Source organism: Microtus oregoni, unplaced genomic scaffold, assembly GCF_018167655.1.
Source record: "Microtus oregoni isolate MIOR12 unplaced genomic scaffold, Mior012 000005F_ref0000423, whole genome shotgun sequence".
In the NCBI taxonomy this organism is placed as follows: Eukaryota; Metazoa; Chordata; class Mammalia; order Rodentia; family Cricetidae; genus Microtus; species Microtus oregoni.
The window spans coordinates 48691561-48710170 of NW_024543064.1; the positions used below are offsets into that span (position 1 = coordinate 48691561).

At 47.9% G+C, this 18610-nt stretch overlaps 1 protein-coding gene across 1 annotated transcript in view; it reads right to left on the bottom strand.

Annotated features, from left to right (window-relative positions):
* Pgm1 (phosphoglucomutase 1) overlaps positions 1–18230 on the bottom strand; it is a 58511-nt gene extending 40281 nt beyond the window's left edge. The window contains exon 1 of the mRNA XM_041651907.1: positions 17866–18230. Within this exon, the coding sequence (XP_041507841.1) occupies positions 17866–18111 (246 nt within the window). The 5' untranslated portion in view covers positions 18112–18230. The remainder of the gene's footprint in view (positions 1–17865) is intronic.
* Positions 18231–18610: the final 380 nt, after the last annotated feature.

The window sequence follows — 18610 nt, forward strand, 5'->3', positions numbered from 1 at the left end:
TTCTAATTCTTCACAGGCTCTAGTACTTCAGTAGCATTGAGGCAATCAATCTGGCTCCTCACCTATTACACAGCAGCCCAACATCTATTTCTTCTAAGCTGTTGGAATCATATGAACTCACATGAAGTGCTTAGCACTGTGACTAATAGTACAAGCAGGCCCTTCCTGCAGACTTAATAACAATCCCATGGTGTGGGTGTTCTCACTACTCCCACATTACAGATGAGGAGATTGAAGTCTGATTGCATTAGGTCAGGCACTAAATCCAATCAGTGGCTGGCATATTTATAAGGAGAGGTGATTTGGAGACAGAGAAAGACACCCCAGGACAGCGGCAGAGAACGGGAGTTATGCTGTAGCACCAAGCGATAGGAGGGGGCAAGGCAGAGTCTTCTCTAGGGTCCTCTAAAGCATGGGCTGGGGATGCCACGGGAGTGAAGAGGGCCTGTCTAGCATATGTGAGGAGCTGGGTTTGGAAAAAGGAGGAGGAGGAGGAAAAAAGGTGGAGGAAGAAGAAATAACCCTTAGGGCCACTATGAAGATTTCGGAATTCCAAACCTTTGAAACTACCAGGGTGAGTGTCTGTTGTTTTAAGCAACTAAGTGGGATACCTTGTTCTGGAAACCTTGGGAAATTGACATGACAAGTCAGCAGTAATTTCAAATGTCATATCCTATTCTGGAGCAGCTGAGCTTTCTGCGGTAGGGTGGGCAGTCTGAGTAAAGACACTCTGGGGATCCCCCAGCCCCATCCTGTATACCTTTACTTTGCCCCAGGGTGCTTGCTCCTAGTCACCAAGTATCAGCCTGGATGGTAGCTCAGGATCTAAAGATAAGAGTCCTCTCTTGTGAGAAATAAAGAGAGGACATGCATCTCACTGCATCTTACCTCGGTACCTGAAACAGGTTTGCTCAGAGCAGTCAAATTCCTGAGGGACTGAAGTCCCGACAAGAGAGCATCAATGCCCTCTGAGACTAGTGCATCTTCCTAGAGACTCAAAGAGTCTCTCCATCTCAGAACGACCCCAACTATGAAACGGCTTCCTCTCTACCCCAGACAGTTCGGGCATCAGCAGAGGGCACCCTGCCTGAGAACTAGCATGTGTGGTTTCTAGAGCAAACCAGACTTGCACAGTAACAACTGAGAACAGTCGAGAAACTTCAGTGTAGGGAGGGGACGACAACTGGTTGGTCTGTGTGGTTCAGACAGGAAGCTTGCCCTGCTCCCTAGTGGAGCTCCAGAGACCACAGGCAGAAATGGCAAGGGGCCTTCATGGTTCTTTTCTAGGTGAGGCAGAAAAACAATGAACTGGGCAGAGGACACCAAAGCAAACCAGAGAAAAAGAGAGTTACAGTAGACATAGTTTAACACTAGATTTGTCAACAATGTCAGAGAAATTCTGGTATGACGGTATATACCTGAAATACCAGCACTTGGTAGGCAGAGGCAGGGGGACTGTCATGAAGTCAAGGACCACATACCAAGTTCCAGGCCAGCCAAGGCTAGACAGTAAGACTCTGTCTCAAAAACAGTATATGCATATATATTTATCTATATATTTATATATAGATGTCTCAGAGAGAGCTGTAGGAAAAACAACTACATTGTATATCTATTTGCAGTGTGATTTTGCATCTGTAAAATATGTAATTTAACTAAGTATGTGTATCTCCTTGCAGTTTGCTTTTGTACATGTACTATATGTAATTTAACTAAGTACTCAAGTTGAACTCATTCTATAGTACTACTTTGGACCATGAACCCAAGCTCAGAGACTTGCTCTATTTGAAGCATCAGCTGGCATACAGACCTGTCCCATGTCATAGAACCTGTTAGTTAAACAGAGAACCACAGCAAACCACCAGAGCTTCAAAGTCACAAGACAAATACTGTGACCAGCCCCACTTAGAAACAGCCTTTCTGGTTTGCTGACCCACATCTCCAAAACACTTAAACCCTTCCTTCCCCCAGAGTCATGGAGCAGGCTTGGGCCGGGCTGTAGGTTGGCCTGTGTATGATATAAATCTTGGGAAGACTGCAGAGATAGGGAACTGCTACCCACTGTAGGTGGGTGTGTACATTTCTATAGCCATGAACAACTACATACGATATAACTATCAACGCTCCTCAAAACACTGTGAGAACAGTACGACCCAATTACCCCACTGCTGGTTATAAATGCCTTGGGGGGAATCTCTAGGCAGTAAGGGAGTGATGCTCTCCTGAGGAAACTCAAGAAAATAAGGAAAAGCATAAGAAGTTCTTATCACACTGCCTGGCCATACAGTAACAAAAATCAAGAGGTATCAAGAAGGCCTGGCCAATCTCATGTTAATTGCCACCACCATTCACCATCAACTGAGTCCACTTGAATGAACAACAGGGAGACTGTTGCACACATGTACACACACACACACACACACACACACACACACACTGGGCAATTATTCGATCATTAAGAAAAGGAAAAGAAAGGAAAAAATTTTCTGTTGTTCATGGCAACATGGATAGAATTGAGTACCCCATGTTATCAAGCATTGGGCTATGCTGGATAATTAAGACAGAAAACACCCCTCCCACACTGCTCAAGAGAGGTCCCAGGAACAAGAGGACCCATCTGACCACTTCCTACAACTGCCCTCAACTCCTACTGCACAGAGCTGCTAAGCAAGCCCAGACACTGCCTCTCAGGACAATTCTGCTTACTTTGGGGCTGCCGGCGGTGAACTTCTGAGACGAGACAGCTGAGTGTCAGACGAAGGACATACTGAAAACCTAGTTATTCAGAGTAGGCTCCCTCCCATCCTGAAAGCCTGTGCATGAAGCCCTGTTCGTGAGAAAACACTGGGGCTCTGAAATAAAAGACTAACGGTATGGAGCATGGCGGTAGGTCGCTGGCAAATCTGCCAAGAGATGCAAAGCTGGGGAGGTGGTAGACGCCGTCGATGGGTGGGGCTTTTAGCAGGTACAAAGTGTCTGCCCTTTCCTACGGAATGCTGACCCTACCCCCAGTGGCCAGTCCACTTAGGACTGTGTGGTCCTTGTACGGGCAATTTGCCTACACGTCATCTTATCCCCTAAACTCATGCTATGACATATTTATTTCAAAAATAAGCAAAGAGAAATTCAAAGGCTATAGTTGAATTGTAGTGTGCTTGTCTAGTATGCAATGCTGGGTTTGATTCTCAGCACCTCTCCTCCTCACATAAGAAAAAAGGATTTTTCAAGTAACTTGCCCCAAACAAAAGATCAGATAATAAATATTATTCTGGGAATCAAACCTGGGTTTTTTCTGACTCTGAAATCATGCTACAATAAAATCCTAAGTAAAAAAAAATCTAAATTTATAAAATTTTATTAGAGTGTGTGAGTGCTTGAATCTACATGTGTGCGTGTATGGCCCTTTCAAGAGTGTGGCACTCAGAGGACAACTTGCAAGAATCAATGCTCTCCTTCCACCCTGTGAGTCCCAGGGACCAAACTCAGGTCACACAGCTTGTTGGCAAGCGCCTTTACCCGTGAGCCTCTTCCTCAGTCTGGAGGAAGTAATGATGATAAAGATCACCATGTACTCAGGATGCCCTAGTCTGTGCTGTTTTAGCTGCCCTTCAGCTCATCCGAGGTGTTATCACGTGGGCTCTGAGAGGTCTGTTTGGAGCAGGAGTGAACCACCCATGGGGTGGCTTGCCTGAATCAAAAGTGCATCTCAAGGACAACCATGTAACTCAAACACTTATGTACTTATTAAACCGTTCAGTTCCCATAATCCTCTTTGTCAGATACCAGAGCTAACCCCTGTGCACACGTGGGGATGCTGAGTTCTAGGGACACTAAGCAGAGTGTGTAACATTTCACATTAACTGAAAACCACAGCGTGTGCCAGAGTCAACTCCACCTCACCCTATGAACTACTTCTTTGTGCAATGCAGAGTGACACCCAGCGGCCTGTCCTCTCTTTGGCATTATGGCAAAGGCCGTCAGTCCATAGGGAAACTGCAGGATGAAGCCCTAAAACCTTGGGTACGCTCAAGCAGGGCAGCGCTTGCCTCCTGTGGAAAGACATCCTGGTCTGGTTCCATCAAGCAGCAGTGGTGGGGGAGGTCTCTCCTCTGGGTTCCCATCCCATGCTAGCTGTAGATTAAATGGCGGTCTCTCCTACCCCCAGAACTCTTCACTCAGAACCTGGAATGGATCTTGAGAGCATCCTGGATTACCTAGGTGGGCCCTAAATCCAATGACAAGCATCCTATGACCAAAGATGGATGTGGCACAGTGGCCGACTGCACACGACAGGCCTAGAGTTGAATCCCACCATAGAAAGCAGGGATGGGAGAGAAGATAGGCTAACGGAGGTGGCCTTGGGAAGTCAGAATCAGCAACTAGACACATGCCAGGAACACCTGGGCCACCCAAAGAGGAAAGCATCACAGAAGGGTCCTCCCTCTACTATTCTGCTGCTAGCATCTTGATTTTAGACTTCTGTTTTCCAGAAATAAATGATGAAGTTTTTTTTCCTTAAGCCCCCAGCTTGTGGCTATCTGTCTCAGTCGTCACAGGAAACTAACCTACAGAACAGTTTTTAACTACCCATGGATATGCCACCTCTCCCATGAGCACTCCGCCTTATTTACCATCTGGGTTGCGCCAGACAACCTGAATAGTAACTGGCACACGGGCGTCAATGTTTGTCAAATAAATAGGTCCATGTGTCCCAGGAGGTTGACAGCACTGTTAGACGCACTCCTGGAAGCTTCCTATCCTATGACATTGGCCTCGGCCAGGGAACCAGGGATGCACCTTGAGGCATCACTCACACTGGGCTCAGCCCTCAAACCCAGGGGTCCATGGCTGAGCCTCACAGGGATTAGGGACTGCTGCCGGGCCACATAAATCTAATGCCTATAGCTGGAGACAAGACGAGATATCTGTGTAGTGTGACCCCCACCTACAGAGGAAGCTCAACCTCCATAGCCGGTCACTCTTACTCCCAGTACCATCTGAGTGTTCTCTAACTTCCTTCCTATTTGCTTCATTTAAAATCCTCCTTAAATTGCTTTTCCTCTTGAGCCACAGAATGAATTTCATGGGGCCATGGAAGGAGCCATAGAGACCTGGAATATAACAGTTGCATTACTACTAAATCAAAGGCCTTCTCTCCCTCTCCTCCCCAGTCATGCTGACCTAGTTCTCTATCCCAGACTCTTTGCCTACCAGGGATCAGGTGGGCACGGGACAGAGACCTGATGGGACTCTCTTCTTAATTCCGGTCTTGGTATTTGGTCATTTGTTCATCATGTGTGAACAAACCTTCCCAATGTGCACACCTGCAAGATGCCTGTGTGCTCACCAGAGCGGAAGAGATCTCATGCTGGCCCCCACGACAGATCACATGAGGTGGTAAGAGAACAGTGCTGTGTCTGTGGCAGAGCACGCAGGAGTGGGACAGCAGGGTCCTCCTCAGCGTGAGCTAGCTCCTAGGAGCCTCTCCACAGACATGTGCAGAGGGTCCACACGGTAACTCACTTCCCACACTCCGCCAGAGCATATTCATCTCAGTGCCAGCTCCTTCGGTGGCCTCAGGGAGCAGCAAGATCATTCGCTCTTTTAGGGGAAGCTGTCTTTCCTGTCTGTGGTACTTTCTTTGAAAGTCCTCAGTCATAACAAATTTCATCCTTTGAGAATAGGTTTGAACTTTGGAAAGAGACGAAAAATTGTCTGGAGCCGTGTCTAATGAATAAAGTGGGTGTTCAAATCTCATTACATCATTTTAAGTGAAAAATGAAGCCTGACTATAAAATAATGTGACTGCTTTTCCTGCGTGGCCCATAAACCAGTGGCCTGAAAAATAATTCCCACAGAGGCACTTCCAGACGCTCTGAGCACTGGACCGTGACTGGAGCAAGTGCGCAGTCCCAGAGAGGCCATGTGCCAGGGAACAATACTAACTGTCATGAGGAAGCTCAAACATGTTTGTTAAAAAAGGAATCTGACTGCTCATGCGAATGGGAGTGGGGCGGGGGTAGTCTCCTGGAGAGACACTGAAACTAACCCTCATCTCCTCTGGATAGGATGTGACTGACATAGAGCAACGCACTCACCTGTAACAAGCCTTCACTAGCCTTACTCCCTTACAGACACATAAAGTACCATGCCCCAGGCTGGCCCTGCACTCCCATAGACATCTCTCTCCCTGACCGTAACATCTTTGGCATATCGTGCTACCCCAGTCATCAGGAAGGCCCTTGAGAATGAGGACATCTCCATGGTGCCTCTAGTCTGCAGGACAGTGCACACCGTCACATGGTTACTGCTGCTGTTTGGATCTTGAGTGTCCCCAAAAGCCCATGTGCTAAAATCTTGGTCCCCAATGTGGTACTGGGAGGGGAAGTAGAGCCTTCAGGAGGAAGAGTCTGAAGAGAGGTCTTTCTATCACTGGGGCATACCCTCAGGAGTCTGTGGGACTCTACCTTCTTTCTGTATCTCCTTTCCTGTGATAAAAGTCAGTTTGCTCTACCATGTGCCCTGCCATAAGCTGTCTTACCACAACAGTAAGCAGTGAGCCTGCCTGGCATCAGAGAGAAATCTCTAAAACCTTGAGCCCAAATCAACATTTCTGCTTTCTAAGTTACTGACTCAGGCACTTTGCTACAGCAATGAGAAGCTGACTCACAGAGACACTAAGTGCACTGCTCTCCACACAAACCCTTTGTCTCTGCTCTCATGAAGCCCCTGGAACTTTACTTTGTAAGTGTAGCTTCCCCTGCCTGGTAACCAAGCTAGACATCAGGTCCACATACAGACACGAGAGACCTAAAGGAAACTAGCGATTGCCTAAGGCTGACGCAGGCAGGAAGGGTGACTAACTGCTAATTAGTGGGGTTGCTTTTAAGGCCAAAGACTAGATAGAGATGCTGGCTGCACAATTCTGAGAATAAACTAAACAATATTACCGGGTACAGGGCCGTGTGCCTACAACCCGGCCCCTGGAGAGGCTGAAGCATGAGGATCGCTCCTGAGCCTGGGGTTGGGAGGCCAGCCTGGAAAATACCCCTCACCCCAAAATATTAAATGCTATATACTTAAAATGGGCAAGCTGTCTGGTGTGTGAGTTATTTCCCAATAAAACAATTAATTCTGAAAAGCTCTCAGGACAGGCAGGTTTGTGCTCTGGCCCCTCCCTAAGGCAGCAGGTGGGATGACTGACAAGCAATGACAATGACTAAATGACATCCAGCACCAGATTTGGAAGAAAGGCACAGAGATGGCTGTAAGCTGCTGGCTGATCTTCAAAATTAATTTTACTTTTCATTTCGTTCAATGAATCCCAGTATTTCATCTATCACGTAAGACCCAGAATACAACTGGTAATTTCCAGCTTCCCTTGGGTGGCTCAGCTGCTTTGGTTAGTAGATATGAGCATGTTCGTAGATACATTCCACATAATCTTTACTCTATTCTGATTGCTGGAACAAAGGTAGGGTGGGGGCTGGCCATCTAGGACTACACAGAAAAAAACCCCATGAGATTCAGCTGGGCAATAAGAAAAGACTCATGAATCCTTTACACAAAAGAGCCACACACAGCCCTGAACTGCCCAGCTCTGAACCATGACAAAGAAGTTCTAGTACTATAAACTTCTAAACGCTGTATTTTGGGACTCTGTAAGAACAGCCAAACCTATCTGACGGATACAAAGAGTTAGACCTCCGACTCAAGCAGAATCTAAAATATGTGCCATCTGCATTTTTTTTAGGTCATGGCAGGACTGTTCTGCCAGCATGGACTAGACCACAGGCCAGTGACAGCTGCCACTGCAGGCAGATAGATGGGTTAGAAGAATCTGACACATGAGCATTGGCTGGGAAGTGGGGAGATTATGACTGCCACAGAAAGTTTGCTTCAACAGTGGCCTCAAAATGAGGCCACTCAAGGCCAGCATTAGTGGCCCTGCAGAGTAGCAATGATGGCTGTTTGTCTACAGAGCAGTGTTTGGCAAGGAGAACTGTGTGTGTCGTGGTATTCCAGGATTCTCTGGGAGACAACGGGAGTCAAGCACCAGGCAGGTGAAGGATCTGCCTTCTTACCCAGCTTACTTCTTCTCCTCCAAAGCAGCCATCAGCAATTGACAAGTCGAGGCGGAGGAGATCACACACGTAATAAATATAAAATTCAGTTTCTCTATGCCTATGAAAACATTCTCTGTGGCTACCAGCCCAAGGAATTGAGCAGACCAGGCTGGCAGTCCCCTGAGTCTAGAAGGGAACATGCAATCACAGCCTGCAAAGGTAACCCCATCATTTATCCCCCACCTTTCATCAAAAGAAGCCCCCAAATGGGCACAGGGCACACTTGATGCTGTTTATTACCCAGTGAGCAAAGGGGGCAGGGAAAAAGTTCCTCCCTGAGGGCGGACCCAGTGCTCCCCATGAGCCCACTCATGACCAGAGCAGGGGTCTGTGCCCCAGCCTGCACAACACCTCCAAGGCTGAGGGCTGGCAGCTGCTCAGCACATGTCTCTATAACTGCACAGAATTCATCGTCCTTCTCTCCCAATCCACTACACTCCTCTGCCCACCTACCTTCCTGGACACACACATATGTGGTTATACAGTTACAGTACTGCACATATTAGCTAGATGCCGCGCTATAAGGAGCCATACACGGCCTGAAGGGAAGAGCACTGGATCACCTAGAGATAGTGAACTCTGCACTGACTGCATTGCTGGAAGCGATCTGGGCTGCCTCCCCTTGGGGGTGGAGGGAGTAGTGTAAACAGTGGGTAAGGGGATCTACGAGGGCAATGAAGCAAGGGTTGAAGTGGGCATTTTGAGTTTTACTTCCTTCTCTTAAGTAATAGGACTATTTTAGCTAACCACATGCCTTCCAATATACTGGGTAAGTGTCCCCAAAGGTTCATGTGTTAGGCTTAGTTCTGGGCGCAGGATGCCATCGAGACTTTTAGGTGGGTCTACTGGTATTTACCATGCCATTGTTGGTGCCCTTGAGTGGGACAGCGGGACCTAGCCTCTTCCTTTGCCCTAGGCCATAAAGAGCATGGACTTCCTCTATCATACCAGAGAATCCACTACTGTGCTGCTGGAGGCCCAAAGCAATGGGGCCAATGTTCATCCACTGAAAATTCTCCAAGAGAAGGCAAATGACCTTTCCCCCTTTTGAAGCTGACTACACTCGGGCATTGGTGCTGCAATGGAAAGCTGACCCAGCAGGGGTGCACAGGGAACCATCTGCAATCAGGTGGGCAAGCATAATGCCATGAGCAGGACAGCAAAGGCAGAAGACCACAGGAGGCCAGGCCCTACCTGTTTGCACCAGCCAGCCCAAGGGAGGAAAAGTATCCTGTTTAATTCATTACTATTGAGTCTCTGCTACCATAGTTCAACTTACATAGTCATACAAATCATGTGGATTACCATATAGACTGCATAATATATACCAAGATCACTTTGGAGGCTACTTCAAAGTGTCAACCTCCAGAGCAGCCAAACTGATCTGGGGGAGCGGAGGGTCCTCCTGTAAATCCACAGACTTCATCTGAACATCAAAACTCTGGAAGCCCATGAACGCTGCCTAATCCAGTGTCCTCAAGATTTTACTAGGATATCATCACAGGCCCTGGAACTCCTTTCTGTGAAATACACTCACTTTTGTTCCTTGTTTGACTTTTCTGTTGTTGTTGAAGAACACCATGCTGCTTTACAGCCCTTGCTGGCCTTGAATTTACAGGCCTCTTGCCTTCGTCTCCTGACTGCTGAGATTACAGGTGTGTGCCGCTGTGCCCCATGAGACAAACTTATTTATAGAAAAGATCAACTGTATGAAATATCAGAAGACCAAAGTCTCAGCTCCAATGCCACCAAGAAGCTGGACAAGTGAGCCATGTGTCATCACCACGGCTCACCTTTTAAGACATGCACCGGGGACAGCCTTCTCCAGATCTAGACTGCCGAGTGTAGTTCTCGCTCATCAAGAAACGTCTCCTTCCAACAGATGGAGACCATTGCAGAAAAACACAACTAACCAAAATGCAGAGCTGCTTAGCCCAGTCCCAATGGATCTACCTTCAACACAACTCCTGTACCTAAGGCTCAGAGATCATGGCCGAAGCGGGGATTTGGGGGGGGGGGGGGGGGGCACAACAATATTGTTAGGGCCAGAGGATCAAGGAGTTTGCTGTGAGATTGTGCCCTCTAGAAATGTCTAAAGCTACACCCAAAAGTCTCACATGACTGCCTAAATGTGAGCTGAACAAGAACAACAGACATGCTGACGTGGATGGGGAATGCACAGGAGGCCTCAAGCCTGTACAAAGCACTATAGACAACTAAGGAATGCTTAGAGCGGGAGAAAGTCTTCCCAGGAACAAGCACACCAATCGGTTATCCAATACCAATGGTCAGCACTGAACACATACATACAAGTAACATTATACGGGCTGAGCTGCACTTATGTACTTAGGAATATATATGTATGCATGTAACAGCGATTAATGAAGAAAGAGGCCATGAACATGAGAGAGGGAGAGGAGTGGTATGGAAGGTCCTGGAGGTAGGAAAGGGAAGGGAGAAATTATGTAATTACAGTATAATCTCAAAAAATAAAAGAAAGAAACAAGGACCACAGCAAGGCAGATTATGCTGATCCATTTCATTTCTGTTAGTATAACGCAATGTCTAAACTGAACACAATATACAGAAGAGACTGAGTAAGTACACAGTTTTGAAGGGTGACAGTCGAAGCAAGTTCTCATACCATTTCAGGCCAGCTCACAGGGCTGCCCTTCTGTACTGGTTAGTTTTATGTCACTTAACACAAGCTAAAGTCATCTGAGAGGAGGGGACCTAAATTAAGAAAATGCTTCCTTCTGTAGGCCAGCCTGCAGGGCATTCTCTTAGTGATGGGTGGAGGAGGACCTAGCCCACTGTGGGTAGTATCACCTGTGGCGCAGTGGTCCTGGGTTCTCTAAGAAAGTGGACTGAGTGTCTTAGGTAGGGTTCCACTGCCGTGAAGAGACACTGTGACCATGGCAACTCTTATAATAAAATTCTAATCGTGGTGGCTCGCTTGCAGTTGAGAGGTTAAGTTCCGGTTGTGGCAGGAAGCAAGGCAGCATGCAGGCAGACATGGTCCAAAGAAGTAGCTGAGAGCTCTTACATCTTGAAGCACAGGCAATACCTATGGTTCTGGCCAGCTGGTGCTGAAGATTCAGGTGATGTTTTGAGTAACAAGATACCAGAACCTCTGCTTTGGTGGGACAATCAATGTTGGAATCGAGAAATTGATGGTGATTAAGAAGAGACCAGAATCACGGAGGTGGAATCTTCTAGGAAGTGGTTCCCCAGGGTCAACATACAGAGCTGCGTTCTAGAGGTGGTTGACGATGTACTTCACGCTGGCAGCCTCACCCAGGAGGTACTGGTTTTGAAAGCATGAAAGGGTCATGGAGAGCAGCTGAGGCTTGGCACGGTGAGAGGCCAGGATAGGCCGTTGCTGAAGATGCAGCTTCAGTAACGGTTGAAGTACCAGGACTAAAGGGGTCATGCAGGAAAGTCAAGGCTTGGCACCCTGAAGAGAGCCCAGGAAAGGCTATAGTGAAAGTGTAGCCCAGCTGCAGCAGGAGACACTGGTACCACGGGATGACTACCAAGGAGAGCAGCAGGCATGAAGCGGAGCCCGCCTTATGGTGTTTGTCTGCATGTACGTATATTGGCACACCATTTGAGTCCTGGTGTTCACAGAGGCCAGAAGAGGGCATCACACCCTTTAGAATTGCTATCTGTGAATGCTACAAATCAGACCTGGGCCATCTTCAACAGCAACAAGTGGTCTTAACCACTGAGCCATCTCTCCAGCCTCCTTTTTAATCTTTAATACTCCAGCAATAGTTCTGATTGAAGAAGGGAAGACTATCCATTTATTTTTAGTGAAACTGAGAAAGGGAAATTCCCAAACAACTTAATACAAAGTCTTATGTGACCGGGGTTAGAGACACGACTCAGTGGTACAGTGTTTGACTAACACGGGTGAGGCCCTGAAACCTATGCCTGGCACTGAAGGGGGAAGGGGGGGGAAGCACAAAACAAAAAAGCACAAGTGTAGCAAAGATCATTCATGACTAAGTATCGGTCTCTAACAGCTACTCCTCCCTCTAACAGCTACTCCTCCCTCTAACATCGACTCCTCCCTACCCTTCCTGCCACTCTCCTCTCTTGGGAGGTGGGCACATATCCTCTGTCCACAGGCTGCAGCCTCAGTCCCAGCACTAAGAAAATAGCTTAGTTGGTATAAAATGCTGCTGTACGAGCATCAGGACCAGAGTTCAAATTGCAGACACTCCCTACATAAATTCCAGGTGGGTATGCCTGTAATCCCGGTGCTGGGAAGTGCTGGCAGCAACAGGTAGAACCCTGGGGCTCCCTAACCAGCCAACCATGCTGGCCTGGCTAGCTGTAAGCCAAAGAGAGAAGCTATTTCAGGAAACAGGCTGGATGGTGAATGTGCCCGAAGAATACCTGAGGCTGTCCTCTCATCTCCACATGCATGTATCACATGTGTCCAGAGGAAGGAACACGCACGCACGCACATACACACACAGACACATGCATCCTCGCACAGACACAGTTCGGGCTCACTTATTTCAAATCCAGAATGTTCTCTTTTTTTTATTCTGCTTTGTGTATGTACATGGGTATCTCTTCTGTTCTACCTCTCCCAAAGCCAAGGTATCCTCAGTGGAAAACAACATCTACTGCAACCTGGCATTTAATGCTGATTCAAAATCAGAAACAACAGAGAAATCACTCAAAAATGGCTGATAAATAAGAATTTTTGAAACAGGATGTTATGAAACTTTTTAAACAGGTGGTATATTAAAAAGTGCCTCAAAGAGGGTTCCCCGCTAAGTCAGTCCTGCAGCAAGGACAGAACACAGCTTCCTGGGGCTTGCAGGCCAGCCAGCCTAGCTTACTTGGAGAGTTCCAGGCCAGCGAGAGACCCCTACCTTAAGAAGGAAAAAAGGAGCTGGTGCATGAAGAACAACATTCTGGTTCCCATGCTCATGTGCACATACATGCAGGGGAGCCTGCACACGTGCACACAGTACATACATGCAGGGGAGCCTACACATGTGCACACAGTACATACATGCAGGGGAGCCTGCACACGTGCACACAGTACATACATGCAGGGGAGCCTGCACACGTGCACACAGTACATACATGCAGGGGAGCCTGCACATGTGCACACAGTACATACATGCAGGGGAGCCTGCACACGTGCACACAGTACATACATGCAGGGGAGCCTGCACACGTGCACACAGTACATACATGCAGGGGAGCCTGCACATGTGCACACAGTACATACATGCAGGGGAGCCTGCACACGTGCACACAGTACATACATGCAGGGGAGCCTACACATGTGCACACAGTACATACATGCAGGGGAGCCTGCACACGTGCACACAGTACATACATGCAGGGGAGCCTGCACACGTGCACACAGTACATACAGGCACACCTGTACATGCACATGCACACACCCGCATACACTCAGGCCAACTCAGAGGTATTTGTCTCAAATGGGAGGCATGAGAGCTCTCAAAGCCTGGCTGACATGATCTATGACTGTAAGAGCCTTCACGCTGGTCCATGTATTTCAGGCACATTTTGGTAGAGGTTGTACCAGTCACTAAAAGGACTCACTGCTCAATGTAAAGGTTCTTAACCCAGCCTGCTTCAACCGCAGACAATAAATTTATTTTCAGGCTTCTGCTTTGTATGTGATACTGTGTCTGCAGTGTTGTCTACATTGGTGATTCATAATTCAAGGCAGCCAGACAAGAAGTCACCAGATACTACCTTTGGCCCAGGTACTGTAGGTACAATCTGATTTTTCTAGTCACCAGATCCACACCCATAAGTTCTATCAATCAATCAATCAAGGACTCATACTATTCAGAAAGAGCAAAAATAATGAAAGGGGGTAATAAAACATAATACAGAGGCCAGTGAGATACCTTAGTGGGTAAGAGTACTTGTTGTAATCAAAACAACTCTGAGATTCCATCTTACATCTGTAAGAATGGCCAAGATCAAAAACACTGATGACAACTTATGCTGGAGAGGATGTGGGGAAAAGGGAACACTCCTGCATTACTGGTGGGAGTGCAAGCTGGTACAGCCCCTTTGGATATCAGTATGGCGATTTCTCAGAAATTAGGAAACAACCTTCCTCAAGACCCAGCAATACCACTTTTGGGTATGTACCCAAAGGATGCTCAATCGTACAACAAGGACATGTGCTCAACTATGTTCAGAGCACCATTGTTTGTCATAGCCAGAACCTGGAAACAACCTAAATGCTCCTCGACCAAAGAATGGATAAGGAAAATGTGGTACATTTACACAGGGGAGTACTACACAGCAGAAAAAAAAATTATGACATCTTGAAATTTGCGGGCAAGTGGATAGATCTAGAAAACATCATAATGAATGAGATAACTCACACTCAGCAAGACAAGTATCAAATGTACTCACTCATAAGTGACTTTTAGACACAAAGCAAAGACAAAACAGCCCACAACTCACAATCCCAGAGAACCCAGACAACAATGAGAACCCTAAGAGAGACATACATGGATCTAATGTATATGGGAAATAGAAAACCACAAGATCTCCTGAGTAAATTGGGAGCATGGGGACTATGGAAGAGGGTAGAAGGGATGGGGAGAGGAATGGAGGGGAGTGGAAAAAAAACATAGAGCTCAATAAAAACAGTAGAAAAGAGTACTTGCTACTAAGCATGGGTACCTAAGTGCAAGTCCTGAGACCCACAATGGAGAGAACCAAATCCCAGTTGTTCCCACCTCCACATGCTTGCTGTGACACACACACACACACACACACACACACACACACACACACAAATCAACATTAAAAAGTAATGTAAAACAAATAAAAATACCTACATCATATTCTCAAACAGCATGATATCTATGCTATATTTGGTTTTATGATATAGAGATGATTTAGGTAAACGCATGGATTATAAGCAAATGCCATCTTATAGAGGAACATTGTGAGAAACAAGAGCCCCACTATACAATAACAAACTTAAGACACTAGGGATGGTGAAGCAGTTTTTAATACACCATTCTGCAGGCAGAGATGCAAGCATCAGGAAAAGGCAAAAATGGCTAGTGTGCTGTTTGGTGCAAATCAGGGGTTGTTAAGGTCCCAATCATGAGATAGTCTTGCCCTCTTTCTCCCAGGGGTACAACCTTCATATTCTTCTAGCATAGCTGCCTTCCCAAATCTCCTATCCTACTGGTTCAGAATGCAAGGCCTTACCTTGGGAATATTCTGGGGCTTGAGACCCTTTCTGATCATGGGCTCAGTCAAGTAGCAGACTGTCTGCAACTTTCCAGTTCTCAAGAGTTCTCACGCACACAGCTGCCAGCTGCCAGCTAGCAGAGAGGGGCCTGGTGCCCTCTGCTTCTCCGTGACTCTCTGATGCGCTCTAACTGCACCTCATACTGAAAATGGACCATAACAATTTATTTCCTAAAGACATAATCTTTTCTAGAACTTGGTTAGTGAAGGGGTCCTAGACCAATACTCCTGACTACACCAAGGGAAGGCTTATAGGTAAAATAGAATCCCGTCTCAAGCTTACTCACCAGTGGGAACAAATGACACGCAGACATAATCTCACCAGAATTGGATCAATCTATTCTAGCAGTATCTATGGGAAAGGAGCAGTTGCTTTCTGAAGATACGATCTTAACTAAATCACACCAGAAGAGGAACAAACACACGTAAACCCCTGGTGAGTAAAGTATTTAATTAAATCAGAGCAGCAAACCAGGGAACCTAGGGAACCACTAGGGTGTAAGTACAGCAGGCAAGCGGGGACAAATTTCCTGAGTAGAATCGGCAAAGTGATCAGACCCAGACCAGGCGTGAGACTGTTGACAAATGCAGGTGAAAGGTGAAGGCCTACAGCTGCTGCAGGGAAGGAGCTACCAGAGTCACCAGAGGCTCTGAGGGAGCGAGTCAGGGGAGAGGCGGAAGCAGCACAAGTTATCAGGAAGTAAGGTGCGGAGCGGACAGTGAGACTCAGTGATGACAGAACTCAGAATCTGGCCAAAGAGAGAAGAGCAACAGGCCAGTCAGTGGCTAACGTGTGAAGACGTCTAATAACTGATTTCCTTTCCACCCCACAGGGCTCCCGAAGGGACAGATATCCATTTGAACCCTAAAACTCCCACTCTACCTAAACGTAAGGACAAGACCCACGTCTGCGCACCCCGATTCCCCCCAAGCCGTTCTCTGTACAGGGCACAGGCCAGGGAACCGCTGGATGAATCCTCTAGGAGCACAGGTGAGATGAAGGAGCTTCCACACATAGCTACTGAGTGCTCTCTCTCCCCTCATGGAAAGCTGCAGTGGTCTGAGGGGCAGAGAAAAAGAAACCCTGGCTTCTTTCACTGTGTTTGCAAATGTCTGCCCCATCCAGGAAAGTCTACAGAGCTCAGTTTAGACTTTGACAACTGGGAAAAGGAGGTCCTAAAATTTAAGAATCCCTTAATTCTCAGACGCCGCTCAAGTTCTTGGGACTGGCAGGTCTGCGCCAGATTCAATGCTACGGCTAAGTTCTGGTAAATTGTTTTTGTTTTGTTTTGTTTTGTTTTTCCAAGACAGGGTTTCTCTGTGTAACTTTAGAGCCTGTCCTGGAACTAGCTCTTGCAAACCAGGCTGGCCTTGAACTCACAGAGATCCACCTGCCTCTGCCTGGATTAAAGGTGTGTGCCACCATCGCGTGGCTAAATTCTGGTAAATTCTTTAAGCTGCCCAGGCTTCAGAACTCTCATTGGTGACTTGAAAGCACCCATAATAGCATCTTCCTTACAGGGCTTCAAGAATATACTTGAGACACCAGTGCGGTGTTGGCGTGGTGCTTGGCAAGAGGCAAGACTGTTTAAAACACGTTAATAAAGTAAAACAAAGTACTGCTAAAATAAGTAAATGTAACTGCTAAAGGGAATGAACCCTTTAGCTGATTGCAAGTCCAATATTATTTTAAATATACAAAGAAAACATGTTCCTTAAAACGCCTTGGAAATTACCTTGTGGCAACAAACAATTCCAACTTTGCAAACCCACATTTTTATTCATCAGATTTATAGAAAAGAAATATTTAAGCTTCACCTCTCTAGTGGACTTCCCCAATTAAGACAGTTAACCTCCCTTAACAGGGGGTGGGGGTGGGCGGAACCAGGGGCGTTGCATTGCATTAATTTCCTGGCCCGACAGGACAGCTTGCCTAAGAGCGCCCTTGGGTATATTGTCTCTGTTTTAATGAAAATTCAGCTCCAGCCCCCTTAGTGGAACAGGTCCAGTGAATTACCCAACAGAAACTGGACTTTTCAAAAGCCTGCTCCCAGGCAGTAGGCCGAGCAGGGACCTTCCCCAAGCCAACTTGGGGAGAGGGGGGGGAGCTCGGGCACCTGCCCACCCAGATCACTGGCCTGACACCCCAGGGGGGTGAGCGCTCCGGTGGCCAGCCCTTCCAGCTCTAGGCCGGGAGCCAGCGGGAGGCGCCCCAGTCCCAGACCAGAATAGTAAGGCGCCTAGGCGGGTTCACCTTTCCCAACAGAGCCACGGCGAAACTGGGGTGGGAGTGAGGGTGGGGGAGGCACTAGAGTGGGGAGGGTACATCCAAGGTCAAGGGAGCGTGCGCGGGGCGGGGCGAGGCGGGGACTGGATAGAGGCGCGCACGGAAGCGTGGGCCCGGAGGAGCCCGCACGTCGTGCACGCTCGGCCCGGCCTGCACGTCTCTTACCCCGTTGGCGGCGGCGATGCGGACGATCAGCTGGATGGCCTCGGTCATGTAGAAGCGGCCGTCCCCGCCCACCACCAGTGTGGCCTCCTGCCTCAGCGCTGGCTCCACGGTGGAGATGATGCTCTGGATGAAATTCTCGGCATAGTTGGCGTTGCTCTGGAACACTTTCACCCGCTTCCGCAACCCGCTCGTACCGGGCTTCTGGTCCGGGTACGCCTGCGTCTTCACCGTCACGATCTTCACCATGGTGGCGGTTGGCTGCGGGAGGACAGCGACTGCGGCGGCTGCTGTCGTGGCTGCTGCAGGCGAGGGTGCAGGGTCCGTTGAGCTCTCCTCCTAGAAGCGACCGCCCAGGGCCCGCCCACGCCGCTAAAGTCCGGCAGCCTGGGGGGGGGGGGGGGGGACAGGTCACGGGGTCGAGAGGGGCGGAGTCTCCCAGATGGACACCTGAGCCAAAAGTCTATAAAAAGAAACTAGCTCTTTAGTTGAGGGGCAGAGCTTAGTGTAGGAACAGGTCATAGTGCAAGGACGAAGAGTTCAGTGCTGTTGGCGGTGATTGGACAAGAGTTCCAGGTATAGAAGCAGGTCTGAAGGACAGAAATGCCATCCTCCGACTTATTATTATTTTTTTCTGCAAGGGCAGGAACAACCCCAAAGTTAAATAGGCTTTCTGCTTTTTACATGTTTGCTATGCAGCACACCACTTTATTAGGGATAGTGGGTAACCAAAGAACTGACTTGCTGT